Here is an 18,822-nt window from a genome sequence, read left to right as displayed (position 1 = left end):
GAACTTCCAGACATGCTTAACAGGCATACGACATTAGAAAAGTTGAAAAACAAGCAAGCGAGAAAATGCCATTTGGAAGGGTGGGGAAAAAAATGCTGAGTTCAAACTTAAACACAGGACGCCGGTGGATACAGATACTGCACTTCGACTCACCTTGAGCGGCCGTTCCTCGGGTGCTGAATACACTTGCTATCAAAGTGGCCACATACCAAATCATAGTACTATAACCAACCAGAAAAAAGCCTCATCATATCTCAAAGTCCCCCGTTCGGTGAGTCTGTCATTGCCCAGCTGCCCAGGACAAACAGAGATGGGCCGGTATCCTTGTTTCCCCGTTAACCGAGCCCTGGACCCTTCACCATCGGCGGTTTCCCCTCTCTCTTCCCCTCTCCTCCGCTCTCCTCGCGCATCCTGAGACAGATCACCTGCGCCAATGGGACGAGAGCAGGCGGCGCCGCGAGACCGAGAGCAGCCCTTCAGACTACCGCGGTCCCGCCTTCGCGCTTGTTTCATTGACGCGCGTGAGAGAATTTCAGCCGCTGATTGGTTACCTGTGCTGTCCCTTCCGCGTTTGGAGTGGTGCGTTCACTTGATGAAAATAAAAATAGATTAGAAGTTCAAAGATTCCGATCAAGCAGCTGTTTCGCGCTTTTATTGAATGTTTCATCAGTTTCATGTGATTAAACATAAAATAAATGATTTACTTTTATTGGTGTCACAGTTTCAGCGTGGTCAGAATCAAAAACACTATATTTATTCCCGTTTTAAAATGAAATTTTACTGATATGTGATTAATATTCGAGCAACACCGCATCTGTCATTTATGATATTTAGAAAATGCTCATATGTGACGCTTTACGGCCTTTATTGTCTTTTCAATATCTGAACTGCTCATGGAAATACCTTTCTCGTAGTGTAGTAAAAAGTAAAAGCTTGACATTTTTAGTCGCAGGGCCTGAATGTAGCAATGCAAAGGGAGCCGTTTCAAGTTGGGTTGGAGTGCGAAGCCGTAGCGGAGCTGCAGTATCATCCTGCGCAATAAGATGAGAGGAATCCTTCAGCCTGTGCATCATCGCGACACGGACTGTAATCAGATCCCTTGTGGAAAAGTGAGACTGTCAAAATATGTACCAGCCTGTACGTGACACAAAAGTGCAAACCCAAGAAGAGTGACTAAGAGGATTCAGCGTGATTCATCTCTATTGATAGGCTAACTCCGTCAATAACAGGTTAATATTCAACTGAGTCAGCCTGTGTTGCTCATAGAGCATCCATCCTCCGTCAGAGCCAGGTCTACCTCCAGGTCCAGGAAGGAGGAGGTTCTGCTGCATGGCTTAAAGCAATTCATTTGGGATTATTTCGGTTACATTAATATTACAAGCTAAAACTTAAGTTTGCATCAACAGAATAATGTAAACATGAGACGTCCTTAAATAGCAACTTTGTAAACACTAGAGGTACAGGAAGCCTGACCTCTAGGCTTCCTGTACTGTTTCTTGCTGTTTCTTATTTGGGAAAGAAACAGCATCACAGATCCTCAACCATATAAAGTAGACATAAGGCTTTTTTTCCCCCTTTTCATCCTCTTGACTCACCAGAGTATTTATGGTGGAAAACTTTAGTCTTAAGTTGCAGTCACAATGTTTCTGGCACTATCCCATAGCTTATCTAAAATTATGATGGAATAAACCTGAAATATTTTTTTAAGACATCATGTCTTGAATTTAAAGAGTTCTGTGTTACATTAGATGTGTTGTCACCATCTTTCTTTTTTTATGATCCAAAGATGAAAGTACAATTCCGAACACACAGTCTGAGTGCCCAGAAAACCATCCAAAAATGGTTATAAGAAAAATTGAGAAAGCCAGTCAGATTGTGTTATTTGATGCTACTTCCAATGCTCAGCATAACAAGGGGAGAGAATTCTCATAGGCGCAGACAGAAAGTATGAGCAGCTTAGTACAAGATTAATGCACACAGTTCCAAAAAAAAGTCCCTGTAGTGTTTAAGGTACTCTAATGTTTACAAGCAACCAGCTGGAGTGCATATAAAATGTAATGGGTGCTACATAGACTCAGTGCTACTTTATATTAATAGGCCAGGCAAACAGGATGTCATGGATTACAAATTAAAAGTTCCTAGATACTCTTACAAAAATAAACTATTAATTACATTTTATTTATTTATTTTTTTTTTTAAACATTCATTCACTTCTTTGGGCTTGACTGTAAATGTCCATGTCGCATCGAGCCACAGCGCGTTAGCATCCCTGCCACAGACATCGCTGAGCAACAGATGCAGCTGAGTGCATGCTTTTGTGATGCTTGACAGCCATTCTGGCAACAGTGGCAGTGGGATTACCCCCGTTTCTTTCACCTAACTGTCATAACAAGCCGCGTGCTAAAAAGACTCTTGTGAAGTGCAAATGGCTTTTAGAAATTCGTCTTTCATCATGTTCTGAGAGCCACAGCGCCACGCTCCACATTTTCCCCCCCTTCTATTCGTTGGTGGTGTTTAATGAGTCAGGTGTGACCCGTTAAGCACTGTGAGCACAGACCGTAATAATGAAACCCAGTCTGTCTCATGTCATTTAACTACATAAAATTCAATTTCTCTTCTTACTCTGTAATCCCTGCAGAACATGTCTGTTTGAGGGAAGACAGTGAAGGCAACATAAATGACTGCTCAGTTAGTCTAATGACGATTTTAGGTGAATTAAGACTTTAAGAAAGACATGGAGAGTCAAGGACTTGATTAGAAAGCTCGACACCAGGCACCGGGATCCCAAAATTCAATGTCCAAGAAAACTGGGAATATTGAAAACTGACAGTGTTACAATCTAATCAGCTAATTAACTCAAAACATCTGCAAAGGTTAAGACTGAACCTCTGCTCTGACAATATTTCAGCAAATTTATTGAAGTTTAAGTGGGAGCTTTTCTGAAGCATGCAGACTGAATGGTGCAGTGACAGGAAGAAGCGTTTATGAAACGCTCAGGGAAAAAAACGATGAGGACTGGAGTGCAGGTGGGATTTAGAGCAAGACTGTTGGAAGCCACACTTTGAAGTTTCAGAATAAGTCTTAATGATGACCTAAATATCCCAGGAAGGTGACCCCTTCACTTTGAAAGTGAGCTTTTGGCTTCACAAAAAAAATCTAACAGTTGTACTGATATTTGTGTTTAAAAATGTGCACGCTTTCCTCACAAGCAGTTGTTTTGAGACCGTTTCTTATAAAGTGCCCCATTGAGATTGCATTCATGCCCGTTTGTCTTAAATTAGTGTTAGATTCGGAAAAGAAAAAGAATGCCAAAACACTAAAATACTTCCAAAATGTTAGGGCTTAATTTAAAGGAATCTTTTATGCATTTATAACACATGCCACGCAGGGTGTTCACTACAACTTAAGCCTTTGTGTTTCATAAAACGTGTTTGTTTTGCTCTGTCAGCATCCTTTGTTTAAGACAAATATGATAGATGGTTCTTATTTTTATATGAGAAATATGTTGGGGGTGTGCACACTATTTCCCCTTTCTAGAGTGATGCTGTTATTTGCGATTAACAGCATCATCAAAAACATGGAATACCTCTGTAAATGTCTCAGGACATCATCAAGCCTGAAGAAAACATCATCGAATATCAGACCAAGACACTGCAGGTATGAAAGCGTAGACGACAAAGTACATCGGGTGTCAGGACCTGGGGCTTGTGTTTCTACAAACCTTCTCGACACTCTTTTTCTCATCAGCTTTTATTTTTCAGTTCTGAAATTTTCTGCAAGTTCTGGGCGACTGACCCGGCAGGTCACGTGCGATGCGAGGGATGGGTCTCAGCCCGCTCTGTGCTGGAGATCCAGAATACGGGATTCATTCCTGCGTTCAGCTCCAAACACATCAGAGGAGAAAAGAGCTCATCCGTCATGCAGCTTTCAGGCCTAATCCTCCAGTCGCGTGAAGCGTGGCGTTCCATGCTCCACGCTCCTACTTCGCAGAAGCAGCTCTCAACTTTGTGCATATTTGATAGGCTTTTTATTTTTTTATAAAGCTCATGTATTTATTAGAGACAGTGTTTTTTTTTTTGTTTTTTTTTCACAAGTTTCCTCTGAAAGCATAAGCTGTGGAAAGGAGACATCCTTTTAACATTTCTCTGCACGAGGGCGGTATCTAATACACTGGGTGTATTATTTAACGACTGCCAAATTCAATTAAAACATTTGTTGAAGAACATTCAGAAAAACATCACTAAATGGAAACCGTGGCCTAAGAAATTAATTTGGTTCCTGCTTTACTTTAGATGATAGTACATTCAGTTCAATATTTTTAAAATCAGAGCATGTGATCAACTTTATCAACTTTGCAAAGCGCATGGGATAGGACTCTATATTTTTCCAAACTTTGTTAGTTTTGACCACTTTGGAAATATTCTTACTTGCATTCTTATTTCTGTGGCAGCAATTACTGCTGTCAATGTTTTTGAAGCGCAAACAGCGGAAGTGGAAATCAATGAAATCAAAGTACATCTAATTATTCAATCGTTTACAGAACCACTTTAAGCAGAAAGAACTTGAAGGGGTTGCATTCGAATTAAAAATTTGACTTCGCTGCATGAGGAAGAATTTTGACTCATTCTCTGAAACAGAATTGATTCCATTCATTGGCATTCGGAGGCATTTATTCCTGCCCAGCTTCCTTATTTCTGATTAAAATCTGAACTTGTGTGGTTCTTTCAGCCGTCAAACCGTAGATTATGTCATATCAGAGCGGTCTGTGATTGACAAGCGATGATATGTAAGCGTTATACCAACAACTTCGACTGAAATGGAAGAATAAAAGTTCTTTACTGTCCAAGATCTTTAGCATAATTTAAGCTGTTCGTGTAATCTGAACTGAAGCTGTTGAAAGGGTGCAGGTGAGATTGTAGCACCTCACAACCTCACAGCAGAGACTTCAAAAAGTCTTCAATATATATATTTATGTAGTACGTAGTACTCTGTAACAAAAAATACATTTTCCCTCATTTTGTAGATTGAACGAGTCACTTGTGTTAAAGACAGCACACTCGTTTTTTTTTTTGTTTTCTTGGGGGGTGTCGGGGGGCGGGGGGGCACAAGCTCACATTTCCCCAGAGTGGTTTAACAAAGGCACATTTAGTCACATCCTGATGAGACAAGGTTGAAACGTATCGGACCCGTTTCGGGGCCATCGAATGTCAATGAGATGATTAAATCTAGGGGCCACAAGTGGAGACTGACTGGGTGCAGAGCACAAGTCCTTCTCTAGCATACAGTTAGACAATGCCCATGGGATGACCTTGTTTCTCGAATAGGACGAACACGACTAAATGAGAAAAAAAAGAAGTGATTGCCATTGCAGAATAAACTTCGGTAATCCAAGAGGAGTGTGGTCCAGGTGTAACACAGCAACACCTGGTCACACATCGGATGTGTGAGCTATAGATACACAAACTGAGGAGCTTTAAATTCAAGCCTACAGTTTCACTGATTGATGCCGCACGTTATAAATGGTATGTACATTTAAACGTATGGCCGACAGACGCTCTCAGAGTGAACAAATATGTTCTGCTGTGTCTCTGGTCGGGTCTCCTCCATCATTTTGTGGCGTTTGGACCCACTACTTCATCTTAATGACAAACTGTGCATATTAATAAGAGCTGAAAACTGCACCGTCACCCAAACCCAGGAGATGGATCGAGGTTGAGCGGGGAAAGAGGAAACTGGCAGAGCTTACTTGGTAGAAAGCAGAACAGAATCTAAACGTGTTTTTGTAGAACTTTCTTCCTTCTGTTTTTCTGTCAAATTGCACCTCAAAGTGTTTGATGCATCTTTGGCAGAGGTCAGGCTGAAATGCCTCCATCTACTGAACTAGAAGATTTAAAGTGACAATAGTATCTTTTTACCAGTGACCACTACAATTGAATTTGGCTGAACTGTAAAATAAATTGGATTGATTGATATCAATTTTGTCTTCCATGACGTCACTATAGAGTCAAGCCAAAATCCAAAAATCACATTTAAATGGCCATGGTGATTCAGAGCAACAGGCCGCCAAGCCGGAGGTTTCTGAAAAACAGAACGTTTCAGTGGTTAATGCTCCATTGTGTAACTTTTATTTTAAAAAAAAATATATATATATATATATATATATACACACACATATATATGTTCTTTAAAACTATCATTATGTTGTGAGAGTATAAGACAGAGAATGTGTGGGGGGAAAAATCCAGCTCTTCTGCCTTTTCCCAGTGCTTCCAGGACTAACTGGAGAAACGCACCACTCAGTCAGAAACAACCAATCAGAGCCAGGAGGAGGGTCTTAGCGCTGTCAATCACTCTCATGCTCACGCCTCCGTAGTGCTTTCTGCTATATGGCTGTGTTGTTTGCCACAACACAGCCTGCAACAAATACAAAGGATAGTTAGCAAAGCCACCAATGACAGCGGATAAATGATTTCTCCAACATTACCATATTGAGCTGCATTAACTGATAGTGTTCAGACCCTCCTCTTGGCTCTGATTGATTGTTTTTGACCGGGAGTGGTTCATTTCTGCAGATGGCGATGGTATTTTGAAGGGAAGGTGGGGGAAATTTGACCTTTTCACAGATTATCCGTCTGAAATTATACTGTCATGTCATGGTGACGATTTTAACGAACATGGGGGGGAAAAAAGCTGATTTTTGTAAGAAGTTGCATACTGCCACTTTAAAAGAAGGAAAACCCGCATTCACATGCCAGCACTGCATTGGGTTACTAAGCAGAGATGAATCTGCTTTGGCAGAGATGAATGAGAATGAGTGAGACATCATGTTTGTCTGTGGAGCTCAACACAAAGTCGGTTTCAGGAAACAAACAAACATGGAAGGAGCAGGTTTTAATTTGCAAAGATCCTTGTGTTGCTGTATTGGAAAGTACTGTATAAAATTGATTGATTCTATAAAATTAAGCAATAAAACTCTAAAAAGAATCAGATGGCAATGGAAACAGATGGAGAATCATTCAAGGGACACCATGACTAGAGTTCTGTGTTCATGTTTTCACTCTAGTGTGGCTTATTTTTCTTGTCCAAACCTCTGAAGATCACCATGGAGCGCATCACTTCAGTGAATGTCCAGGAAAACCTCTAACCACGCTGACTTGTAACCTGCGTGAAACTTGACGTGACTCATTACATGATATTTCCATTTGTGGGCTACAACTGAGAATAATCATGATGACTAATGTTAATGACCTTTCTGCTCCAGCCAACGCCGCGTACCATATGGCTGAAGCGTGACATCATCCGCTCGGCAGCCACCCACCAACACCTGATGCGAGCGAGCGGCCTACTACTGCTGTCCTTGGAGTATTGTCACCAAGACGCCACTTGTCTTTCAGGCACTCACCTGAATCCTTAACCGTGTCCTCTTTGTGTGAGTGGCAACCAGGGCGAGAGACGGAGTGAGTCAACCTCATGGTAGCCCGTATGTGTTTTACCTTTTTGTGACAATGTGAGTGAGGGGGAGTCTCTGATGACTCACTGCTGAAACGCCGGGTTGAGATTCCTGCTGGGATCCTGAGTGGGAGGGAACAGTTAGCAGCATTTATGGCCGTCAAAGGTTAATGGAAGGTCACCGAAAGGTCCTTCCATTAACCTTTTTCTTTTTTTGGAAAAAAATAAATAAAATGTTTAGGCAAAAAAAAAATAAATAAATCAACAAAAAAAAATATTTAGGCAACTTTCTTTTTGTGTGCTTGATGAGCAACTTCAAAAGTCATTGTAAGCTCTTACCCTGTGAAAACATTATTCTCTGTTATTATTCTAATTATCTATGCTTCACTTTGCTTTTGTAATGTTGAGAATTAAGACTTAGTCGCTCCAAACCATTTCCTAGATTCTATATAAATAAAAGTGCTTTGTCCCTTAAAAACAAATATGAACGTGCATTTACATCACAGCCCCTTTATTCTGCTGTTCAGAGTTTAAAGTGGGTTATAGTATTGTGGGAACAGTGAGATATGTTTTATCATTCATTACAGACCAAGATAAACTCATTATATGTATTAATTACATGTAAGGTGAAATATTTCCAACATGTACTTCTTGTAATTTTAGTGATTATGGCTTACAGATAATAAAAACCCAAAGCCTCTCAGAAAATTTGAATATTGAATAAGATCAATAAAAAGTATCTACATGAAAGTGATGTGGCATTAAAGCGATCAGTCTGTGCCTTGACTGCTGCCCTCAGGTCGTTGTCGTTGCTGTCTGGGATCACTCATCTTCCTCTCGACTAAACTTCATAGAGTCTCTGTGGGATTCAGGTCAGACCAGCTTGCTGACTAATCAAGCACAGTAATATCCTGGTCAGTGGATCAGCTTTCGTAACGTTTGGCAGTGTGGGCCAGTACCACGTCCTGCTGGAAAATGAAACCAGCATTTCCATACGGCTTGTCAGCATAAGGAGACATGAAGTGCTCTGGAATTTCCTGGCTAATGTCTGCATTGACTGTGGACTTCAAAAAACCCAGTCGACCAACACCAGCAGACGATGTGGATCATCACTGATTGGAATCATCAGTGTTATTTAGGCAATGTGAAGAGCCTCTTCACTCTTCCTCCAGACTCTGGGACTTTGATTTACAAATGGAATGAAAACTTTGCTTTTATTTGATAAGAGGAGCTGCAGAAATTTACACTTCAGGTATGAGACTCTGTTGACAGGGTAGCTATTAGTTGTGTCAAGAAGAGTGGGACTAAGAATGACTATGTTTAGAGAAAGCCAGTAGAGGTGGACGAAGACCCTCTGGTTAGGGAAATCTGTCCATCCTTCCTTCCACCAATCCATCCATCCATCCATCCATCCATCCATGCATCTTCTAAGAACAAGCCACAGGGCTAACAGATCTAGGAGGTAAACCCAGATGCCCCTCTCCTCAGTGACACCCTCCAGCTCATTTAGAGAGATCCCAAACTTAGGTCCAGGCCAGGAGAGCTATATAGTCCCTCCATCAAGATCTGGGTCTAGCCAAGGGTCACCTCCTATTGGAACATGCCCAGAAAACCTGCAACCACAAATCTAAGAAGCAAACTTCCATGAGCCCCATGGGCAATTCTTCAAGTTTTAATATCTGGCTTGATTTCTGATGGGTAAAACCAAAGCCAAATTGTTCCTCCTGAATCAGAGGTTCAGCAATGAATCTGAGAATCCGCTGGAATACCGCAGAGTATTCTTTCCTAATGAGGCTGAAAAGTGTGATCCCTAGACAGCTGGAACACACTTTGACATTGAAGAGGTACATCAACCATGACAGCCTTCCTGTGTCCATAGCCTTTTACATATTTGGCCGGTTCTCATTCACACCCCAAGGCATGCTGCCTGGAAGCTTTTTAAATGCCTTTGGGCCTAATGCCATGCCCTGATGTGCCTTTTTGTGCACTTTGCCATTCCATCACAAATCACTCCAGTAATTAAACATGAAGGTGGAGGCGTCGTGCAGAGGGGATGTCTTTCTTCAGCAGGACCAAGGAGGTTTATCAGAGTTGATGGGGTTGACCCATCATTCTTTAAAAAATAAAATCCCAATAAAATAGATTCAAGTGTGACATGACAGATTTAAAGAAGTTCAACAGGTATGAATACTTTTGTGAAAAAGGCAAACTCCGACCACCATCACCCCACAGGAGGTCATAATGCTTGAGGTAGTAATGGATGCCAATCTATCTATGGATTGATGATTATATCAATCCATACATGACATATGGATTGATTTTAAAGTTGTTGAGCAATGGGAGACATGAAGATGGTAACAAGATCAAAACAAGACAATAGAAGCTAAGAAGACAGAAGTGTCAAAAATGTTGGCACTGCTCCTTCAGCCATTGTTTTTGACCGGATGTACCATGTAGTGTCATGTACCATGCTGCACCTGTCAAATAGTGAGGAAACGTCAGATTCCTCACTATTATTATTATATTATTATTATTATTATTATATTATTTTTCTTGTCCAAACCTCTGAAGATCACCATGGAGCGCATCACTTCAGTGAATGCCCAGGAAAACCTCTAACCACGCTGACTTGTAACCTGCGTGAAACTTGACGTGACTCACTACATGATATTTCCATTTGTGGGCTACAACTGAGAATAATCATGATGACTAACATTAATGACCTTTCTGCTCCAGCCAACGCCGCGTACCATATGGCTGAAGCGTGACATCATCCGCTCGGCAGCCACCCACCAACACCTGATGCGAGCAAGCGGCCTACTACTGCTGTCCTTGGAGTATTGTCACCAAGACGCCGCTTGTCTTTCAGGCACTCACCTGAATCCTTAACCGTGTCCTCTTTGTGTGAGCGGCAACCAGGGCGAGAGACGGAGTGAGTCAACCTCATGGTAGCCCGTATGTGTTTTACCTTTTTGTGACAATGTGAGTGAGGGGGAGTCTCTGATGACTCACTGCTGAAACGCCGGGTTGAGATTCCTGCTGGGATTCTGAGTGGGAGGGAACAGTTAGCAGCATTTATGGCCGTCAAAGGTTAATGGAAGGTCACTGAAAGGTCCAGGTCACATCGAAAAAAATATTTTAGGTTGTGTGCTTGACGAGCAACTTCAAAAATCCTCATAACAACACCACCATGTTTGGCTGTCAGTATGATGTTCTGAATCTAAACCGCTGTATAAACATTGATCCTAAAAATCTAACCAAACATCCTTTTCTTCTTTGTACTTGCTTCACATGAAGGTGGTTTATTGACAGGTTATGATCTGATTTTTGGTAAACAATGAAACTGATTTGTTTGTGAACATTTATGTAGTTTAAAGCAGATGTCTGACTTGGCGGACCAGCAGTCAGATCAGGTCAACATTCCCAGACGCAAAAGTGCAAATCAGTTAAGTTCATGTGGTCCAGTCCAATTCCCTATCAAATTTAAATGACTGGTCTCAAATAATTCAGCCCATAATTGGTTACTGGAGCATAATTAGTGGTTTAATTTTTATGAACCAAGCCACCTGAGCTCCGTTGACTCTCATGTTCATTCATTAGTTTGCACAGGCTTTTCTGTCTCCTGTCCCGCTGCAGGTTGGCAGAAAGCAAAGATCTGTACTGAAAACGAGGCCAGAGCACACATCACTGTGCACGTGTTGGTGACGAATCAATCCAGTTAGCAGGTTGTTGATAAGCTCGATATAGCACATTTGAGAAATCCTCTAATCTCCCATGGCAAGCATTCAGCTATGCAAAACAGCTGGGTGGACCGAGCACCGGCTTCGAAGATGAAACTCCTCCTCAGAGCTACGGTTTCTAAGCTTCTGAGCTTCCACCTCATGCAACACCCCAATCAGCTCCTTCAGACTAGCCAGCAGCAATTAGCAAACAGCTGGTGGGACTGTACATGTCCGACTCCTGGAAGTACTTGGACTTTCTGAAGATGGCCGGTTTTTATGGTGAAAAACAGTCAAAAGGCATGTTTCTGACATCAAATATTTTCTAAACTAATAAAGCTGTTGGTAATGCATACGCATCCTGTCAGAAAGCCATTTAAACTGAAGGCTCTTTATACAGAGGTAAAACTATGTTTCCCTATGAGGTGTGAAAGGATCAAGTCATGAAACAGCAGATGGAATGTTTTCAACTGAGCTTCTGCACTTTCTCAGTTTAGCCACTGAGCTGTGCCAGAGTGTTGTGCAATAAACTCTAAACGCATAAAAATGCATGTTTCCAATCCTGAGAAGATGTAGGCGAACTACAGTTTTGGTACTTTTGAAGGCAGCTTTATGTGATCAAAGATAAAATGTGTAAGAAAAACACCTTCATTAAAGCAACTTGGATCCTCAGACAACATACTGAAGGAAGGTTGTTGGAAATCTTGCAGCAAATACCTTGCAGCATTTCATGTAGACAAAAACAAATATGCACATCAGTGTTATAGTTCAAGAATTGACTGGTGAGTGTTTTTGTTATTATAACAAGAAGAAAAGTGTCTAGATAACCCGGCATCATCTCTGCTTTGCTGCACACCAACAGCAGTGAACTCAGTATAAAACATAAAGTCCTTGATTATCTAAAAGTGAGTTTCTGTTTGAATGCTTTAAACCAGCTAATATCCTAACAACAGTAAATGACTAAGAAGAGCCAAGTTCAACTTGGACTTCTACTGTCTTTATAAAACTTAGAGGGGTAGTTTTATGTAAAATCAACATTTACATCAAGCTTTAATGTCAGTCCGTCATTCAAACACATACCTGGAGTTTTGCCTTGATTCTTTCATGCATGTTTGAAAAAAAAAATCCTTTTATCACCTGTAGCAACCATTCAGGTTCTGGACACCTGGGTGGACCGAGCGCCGCCTTTGAGGATGAAGCTCCTCTTCAGAGCTGCAGTTTCCAAGCTTCTGAGCTTCTGCCTCACTGAGCAGCCCTCCTCTATGACTCCCTAACTCAGCTCCTTCAGACTAGCCAGCAGCAATTAGCAAAACACTTGATGGAACTGTGCATCTGCTGAGCTCTTTATGCAAGCTACTTCTCAGTTCAAAAACAATCGTCAAAGCTTAATAAAGGAGCAATGTGGTGATGACTTCCTGAAGGCAAGTTTCAGAAGTTTTTAAAGAGACAGAGGCCCAATTTCAAGGCCTTCAAGTATGAACTCGAATAAGTTTTGGGTCATATATTTTATATATAGAGCACTTTTATAACAACTGAACATGACATAGTTAGTTGATTAAATGCCACCATATGACTGGAAAATACATAACACTGTCCCTTTAATGGCTCTCGATCATTTAGCCATTTCCACAGAAGATGATGGTGTTGACCCCTCAGGTTGAATTGAACATGTTTACTGTTTAGTAGCACTCTGTGCATGTAGTGTAAAAAAACATTCTGCCAATTTTTGCATTTGGATAAACCACTGTGTGACATTTATAAGATTGGATTATTTTCAGTCAAAGTTCTCACTGGTCTGAGTTCCTCTCCCTTTGTATCGCAGAACCGTCCAAGCGGTTGCACATCCTATTCAACCACTAGAGGGCAGCACCTTACCAGGAGCTGAACTCGATCCACTTGCACGCGCGCTCTGTTAAACAAATCAATACAAGGCAATACGGATTTTGAAATGACAACGGCATTGGTTTTAATTTCGTCTCTTAGATCATATCTGGAGGGTTTTACAGGTGGAGCATAAAGTCAGATAAATCAGAAGTTGTTTTTGAGATTGCCTGCTCCCACAGAGTGATCGTGAATGGGGAGGGGGGTGTGGGAGCAATTCTCATGATTCATGTGGTTCACCTGCACGTTGGAAGTGAGAAGCCGGGCCGATATCGTGAAAGAGGCGAAAGAACAAGAGAGCCGCAGTAAATCTGGAGGGACGCTACACTGTCAAATACAGCCTGGCATTTCCCTCAGCGACTCCTCTCGCTGTCGGGGCCGTTTCACAGAGACCCCTCTGCCCAGAGCCACCTCCTGTATCCACCCACAGGGGGCCGACCCGGCTCTGGGCAGGTGGGTTGCACTTCCAGGTGGCCTGTTGAGCAGACGCTGCTCTAACGGGGCCGTGAAACCGCTGTCCTCCCTGGGTTCACTGTTAGCGCCTGTCAGCGCAGACTGTCATCTGAGCGTTTAGCAGAGCAGAAAGAGAGAGAGAAAGAGAGAGGGAGAGAGAGAGAGAGAGAGAGAGAGAGAGAGACGGCACAGTTTGCTTTCTGGTGCTCCGGCTGCGAGTGGCTGACAACAGTGGATTAAGGGACGGGTCATGGCCTTGCTGATGGGATTTTTCTGAAAATATAGCTTAGCCCCGGAGCACTGTTTTTCTTTCAAATGTATAAATAATATTCAGCGTCACATGTGCATTGTTAAGCATGGGAAAGAGGGCGCTGGTTTAAAACAAGTCTGTAGGTTTTGGAATAAATTCAGAATGTTTCCAACAGAATACCAAGAAAATAACAAACAAACAAAAAAACTCACATGAACTGTATTTCCATTGTAAAATGTCCGGTGCGTGTACTGTAAAGTGCCAGTGCAACATCACGATGCGCTGGTACACAAGTTAGTGCATTTTATTTCAGCTTGTAAAAGGTGTGTGTACACTTTACTCTGTAAATAAAAATGAGGGTATGATGAGCTTATGCAGCCTCTAACATCCGTTCACCTTTTGACCCTCAGTTTATATTTAATACCGCCGTTAGCTGCACAGCAGCAGCTATGTGACAACGGATAATCTACAGATACGGCACAATGTGTTGACATGGAAAATAGAAAACTGCTTCTTTCTACTGAAACATAGACGTGCTTGATATTAACTGAAAATATTATAAACATCTGTTGTGCGGGCAGGAGATTTTTAAGCTCGTTATTCACAATAAAAATCGTATTTTTTCTTTGTATTGCTATTGTTAGAGAAGTGACAGCAACAAATAGACCAGATCAACAAGGAACGACTACTTCACAGATTTCTCTCTGTTCAAATCTTTGTTTTCTACTGTTGCTTTTTTTTTTTTTGGCATTCAGCATAGTGCTTGTATTAGCATCTCTTATTGCTTCGGATTGTAAATTTATATTTAACTAGTGTTGCCAAAATATCCCAGCTTGCTCTGTTATACCTCAAATCAAGAGAACCGAGTGTCACTTTAACTGTTAGGCAGCTGAAGTTATTTTTTGTTTCAGCTGAGATTCCTTTAGCACTGCAAAATAATTTACGTGGGAATATTTTTTTTATTTTTTTTCACTAAGTCCTGACTTCAGTCTCAAAGAGAATCAGTGGAAGGAGCTGAAGATTAGGGTGATGGGAAGGAGGCCTTTCCACTGTCTGAGGCTTGGAGCTCATTGTCAAAGATAAATAATCAAAACACCAGGTCAATATGTTTTTCACTGATTATTTAGAAGGCTATTCATGGATGATTTTAGATGTAATTTCTTTGTTTAGAGCAAATAAAAGAAGATCATTTGTTTTTGCTCTCTTATCTCAGTTCTTCAGACTCAAACCTCTGGTTGAATTTAAATAAATCTAAACTTAAATCTTTCGGGTTTATGAATAATTCTGACTGTAACTATACATGTTTATTGCTTTTTTTCTTAGATTATGGCAGTAAATTTTTTTTTTGAATTACATATTTAAGTATGTTTCAAAAATTTTTTGACTCAGACTGTCCATATTTGTCTCAGTAAACCTAAAACAGCTTTGATAGATGTGAAGAACCGTAACCATGGTTATCCCAATGTCGTGCAGTAAAATGAAAGTTACCTGGAGGCCGGTGAGCGACTCTGAACGTGGAGCTACACGCTGATCATGGAGCCTCACTTCAAATTGTCTGCTGCTAAAAACTGAGTGGAAAATCCTCTCCAGATCCGCACCGGAGACGGGCCTGGACCGCTGGCATTCTTCCGTAATCTCAGTTCCACACACACCCCTCAACATATGTTCACATCCACTCCAGCTTTCTTCTGACCTCTCCATCCACATCGCCAACAACGTAGCAACAGGCTGCTTGCTTTGCTGAAGTTACTGTCTTTTTTTTTTTTTTAAGAGATCTTATTTGTTGACAAATTTCCAAACTGAGCAAGGCCATCGATTTTGTACGTTTTTTTTGTTTTTTTCTTTTTTCGCTGTCGTCGTGGAAGGGGGCGGACATCTGTGGACAGGAATAGAAAGGAATGGGGGAGGTTGGTGTTAAAAGGAAAAAGCCTTCAGGAATGTCCAACCTTTCACAACGAGGATAAAATTATCAATGACATAGACTTGTACTCATCATGCCATTTATTCATCTTTGAACTCCTGATTACGTCGATAAATCCTTCCGCTTTTTCACAACGACATACTAATGTCGTACAAATTCCTTACAGGCATTTCTAAATTGGCACCACAAAATCTGCAAATCTGATTGCAAGAAAAAAAGAAAAAAAAAAAAAACATTAAAACAATCATAAAATCCTAGAGGAACAGCTATTTATTGATATTTTAATATTTTAACAATTTAATTGGTTTTATCAGTATATTCTGGCACAACCAACCCTTTAAGAACATTCAGATTTTTGATATGACCCAAAGTGAACATGAGTTTGTCATCCCTGTTTTGCGTATTGGAAGCTCACATCAGTGTCTTCCTATCATCTCCTGCTGTATCCTTTTATGGTTCAGGGGGTTTGGAATCTGTCCCCAACGACTCGAGGCCAGTGTGTGTGTATGTGTGTGTGTGTTTGCTCCTCAGATTCACTTTTGGCATTCCTTGTCTTTAGAGGTACCAGCATGCAGCTTCCAAGCTGCAATCAGCTGGTGCTGTTTGTCGAGTGTGAAGTCGTACTGGTCACTGGGTTTGCCCTGACTGACCGGACTTCCACTGGCTCCTGTTTAACATCACAGCAACACCAAACCCACTCTCAGGATCTTTAAATGTGACTTACTGGACTGCTCCCCGTGCTATCCTGTAACTTGTTGGAAAGAGTTCTGGCATTATGCCTCTACTGCTTGGCGCACAAGTACAATGATCCTAATCTGTCTGTGTTGGGTAACCAGAACCTGCCACTGATGTCAGCTGAATCATCTCTTACCTCCTGACAGGTTTGAAGACTTATGTGACACCACAGATGAAAATAAGTTACTCTTTGACTCCTTTTACCTCCAGAAATATCAAATAATACCAATAAGAATCAACCCAGTTCACCCTCACCACTTGTTTGGGTTTCCCAGATCTGTCCTGTAGTCTACCACACCACCGGTGTTCAACTCTATCTAGCTGGTAAAATTAGCAGGTGCATATATTAAAACATTTAGATGTCACACAGTAGTTGAACCATTACACATTAAACAGAAAAAAACCCATGCAATCATATCTGTAGATGCAAATGACTTCTCAGAGAAAATGTTGTTGGAAACATTGAGACACTTTCATCTTAAAAATTGGACTGTGATTAAAAGTGGGAAATCGCTCCTTTTGTTGGTCATTTGCCAAAAGCACTATATGTTTAGGAACTAAATAGGTGAGAAATGTAATAATGTAATTTTATCTAAAAACTCGCTCATATTTTAATTTGTTTTTAAGTTTAAAATCCCCTCCCACTGGCTTGTATCAAAATGAGTTTCACATGACACTTTCAGATTTTCGTTAAATCTCTGCAGCCTTTTATAAACAATGTTCACATTTCATTCACAGATGTTAAGTGTTTCATCCTCTAATTTAAGACTGTTTGTCATTTTATTCAAACTTTTGTGCTTTGCTGTGAATCATCTGCGTCGTTGCTAGATTCACATCATATACGGTCAGAGGCTACAGATTCTCTACATGGAAATCATGGCTTACAATGCCTTTCTCCTGGTGTTATAATTTTCAACAGATTAGTGTCTGTCGTTACAATAGGCAACTTAAAACCTTACAAAGAATACTGATGACTTCAGCAACATTTTTACCTTAGTAACTGCTAGCTACTTAGCAGTTACTAGCTACTTAGCTAGCAGTTACTTAGCTAGCAGTTACTTAGCTAGCAGTTACCTAGCTAGCAGTTGTACGGTTACAGTAACAGTAAGTGGTATAGTGAAACATCTATCTATCTATCTATCTATCTATCTATCTATCTATTGCAATATATCCTAGCAGGTTTGGAACTTTAAAATGAAACATGATTCTTGAGATCCCTAAAAAAAAGTACATTTGTAGAGGAAGCAGTGCCATACCATATGACCTTCTATAATTAACACAAAAACTGAGGCAAGTAGATGAAAAGTGCCAAGACGGCACTATTTACCTCATTTATATTCATTTTCTGCTCTTCCGTTTCCTGTTTCAACGTCAGAACCATAATTCATATGTAACATGAAACATGTTTAAGTCATGAGCCTCAGAAACGTCTCGGGCTTCTAATTTCTGATTAAAAATGTACTCCGGCTTCCTGACGGTTCATTACCGAGCAACTGAAAGTGGACTTCCAGCCGTCTAGGCCTTAAGAATTAATTACATTGGGAAACATGCATGCAGGCAGACGGGGAGCGAGGAGGCCTCCCACCGTCGAGAGTCTGAACCGTGCCTTTAACACTTAGTAAAGTTGGAGATTATGTGTGTGGCTTGAATGTGCTTTATTTAACTTTACAAAGAGGGTTCTGTGCCAATATGGTACATCTGCTTTAAAACACCATTCGTAGTTACAGTCGTGTGTACAGATACAGATATAAAGTCATGGAAAATTTAGGACACCCAATAAATATTTAGATGTCTACCATGAAATATTCAAATATCAATGTCTGGCCTTGTTTTCGTTTAGCTTTTCTCAGTCGCTTTCATGCATTCCTTAAAATTTGTTCAGTCTTCAAGCCATTGTGTCACTTGTGCGCATCGAAACAGCAGTTTCTCAGTGTTTAAATGTCTTCGGGTCAAGTCAGACCCCATTTCATAACAGTTTCTTACCAAACTATATTGTGTAGAGCTCATGTGCCTCTGAAGGCAGATATTTACCACATTATAAAGAGACACAACCTTTTGTTTTTTTTATTACGGTGGGATATTATATTCGATAAAACTCTCCCTCTCTTAGCTGACATTACCTAAATGATTTATTTTTTACTAAACACCAGAATAATGAGGGGGAAAAAATTAACTTAGACATTTACATCCAATAAGACTGACTGTGTCTGTAAATAATATGGGAGTGATGTCATTATAAGCTCCATAAATTCATTTCAAGGCAAAATCTCAAATTACAGACAAACCTACCACCTGTCCATCCTGGAGAAGTCCAGAGCCGTTGGCCTGTCTGCTGGCATAGCACGTGATCAGGGCTAACAAAATATTACAAAACAAACCTGAAATCTGATGTTGACTGATACATATATATCAAA

At 40.8% G+C, this 18,822-nt stretch overlaps 1 protein-coding gene across 6 annotated transcripts in view; it reads right to left on the bottom strand.

Annotated features, from left to right (window-relative positions):
- igsf9bb (immunoglobulin superfamily, member 9Bb) overlaps window positions 1–424 on the bottom strand; it is an 87,515-nt gene extending 87,091 nt beyond the window's left edge. For 4 of the 6 annotated variants that reach the window (XM_016673591.1, XM_016673592.1, XM_016673595.1 and 1 more), the window contains exon 1: window positions 154–424. In XM_016673591.1, coding sequence (XP_016529077.1) covers window positions 154–217 — 64 coding nt within the window. In that variant the 5' untranslated portion in view covers window positions 218–424. The remainder of the gene's footprint in view (window positions 1–153) is intronic. The other 2 variants (XM_016673594.1, XM_007556469.2) reach the window with 1 other exon arrangement.
- Between the last annotated feature and the right edge of the window lie 18,398 nt (window positions 425–18,822).

Source organism: Poecilia formosa, unplaced genomic scaffold (assembly GCF_000485575.1).
Source record: "Poecilia formosa unplaced genomic scaffold, Poecilia_formosa-5.1.2 Scaffold79, whole genome shotgun sequence".
NCBI lineage: Eukaryota > Metazoa > Chordata > Actinopteri > Cyprinodontiformes > Poeciliidae > Poecilia > Poecilia formosa.
Note: the sequence above shows the minus strand (reverse complement) of the source record. Positions and strands in the feature narration are given on the sequence as shown.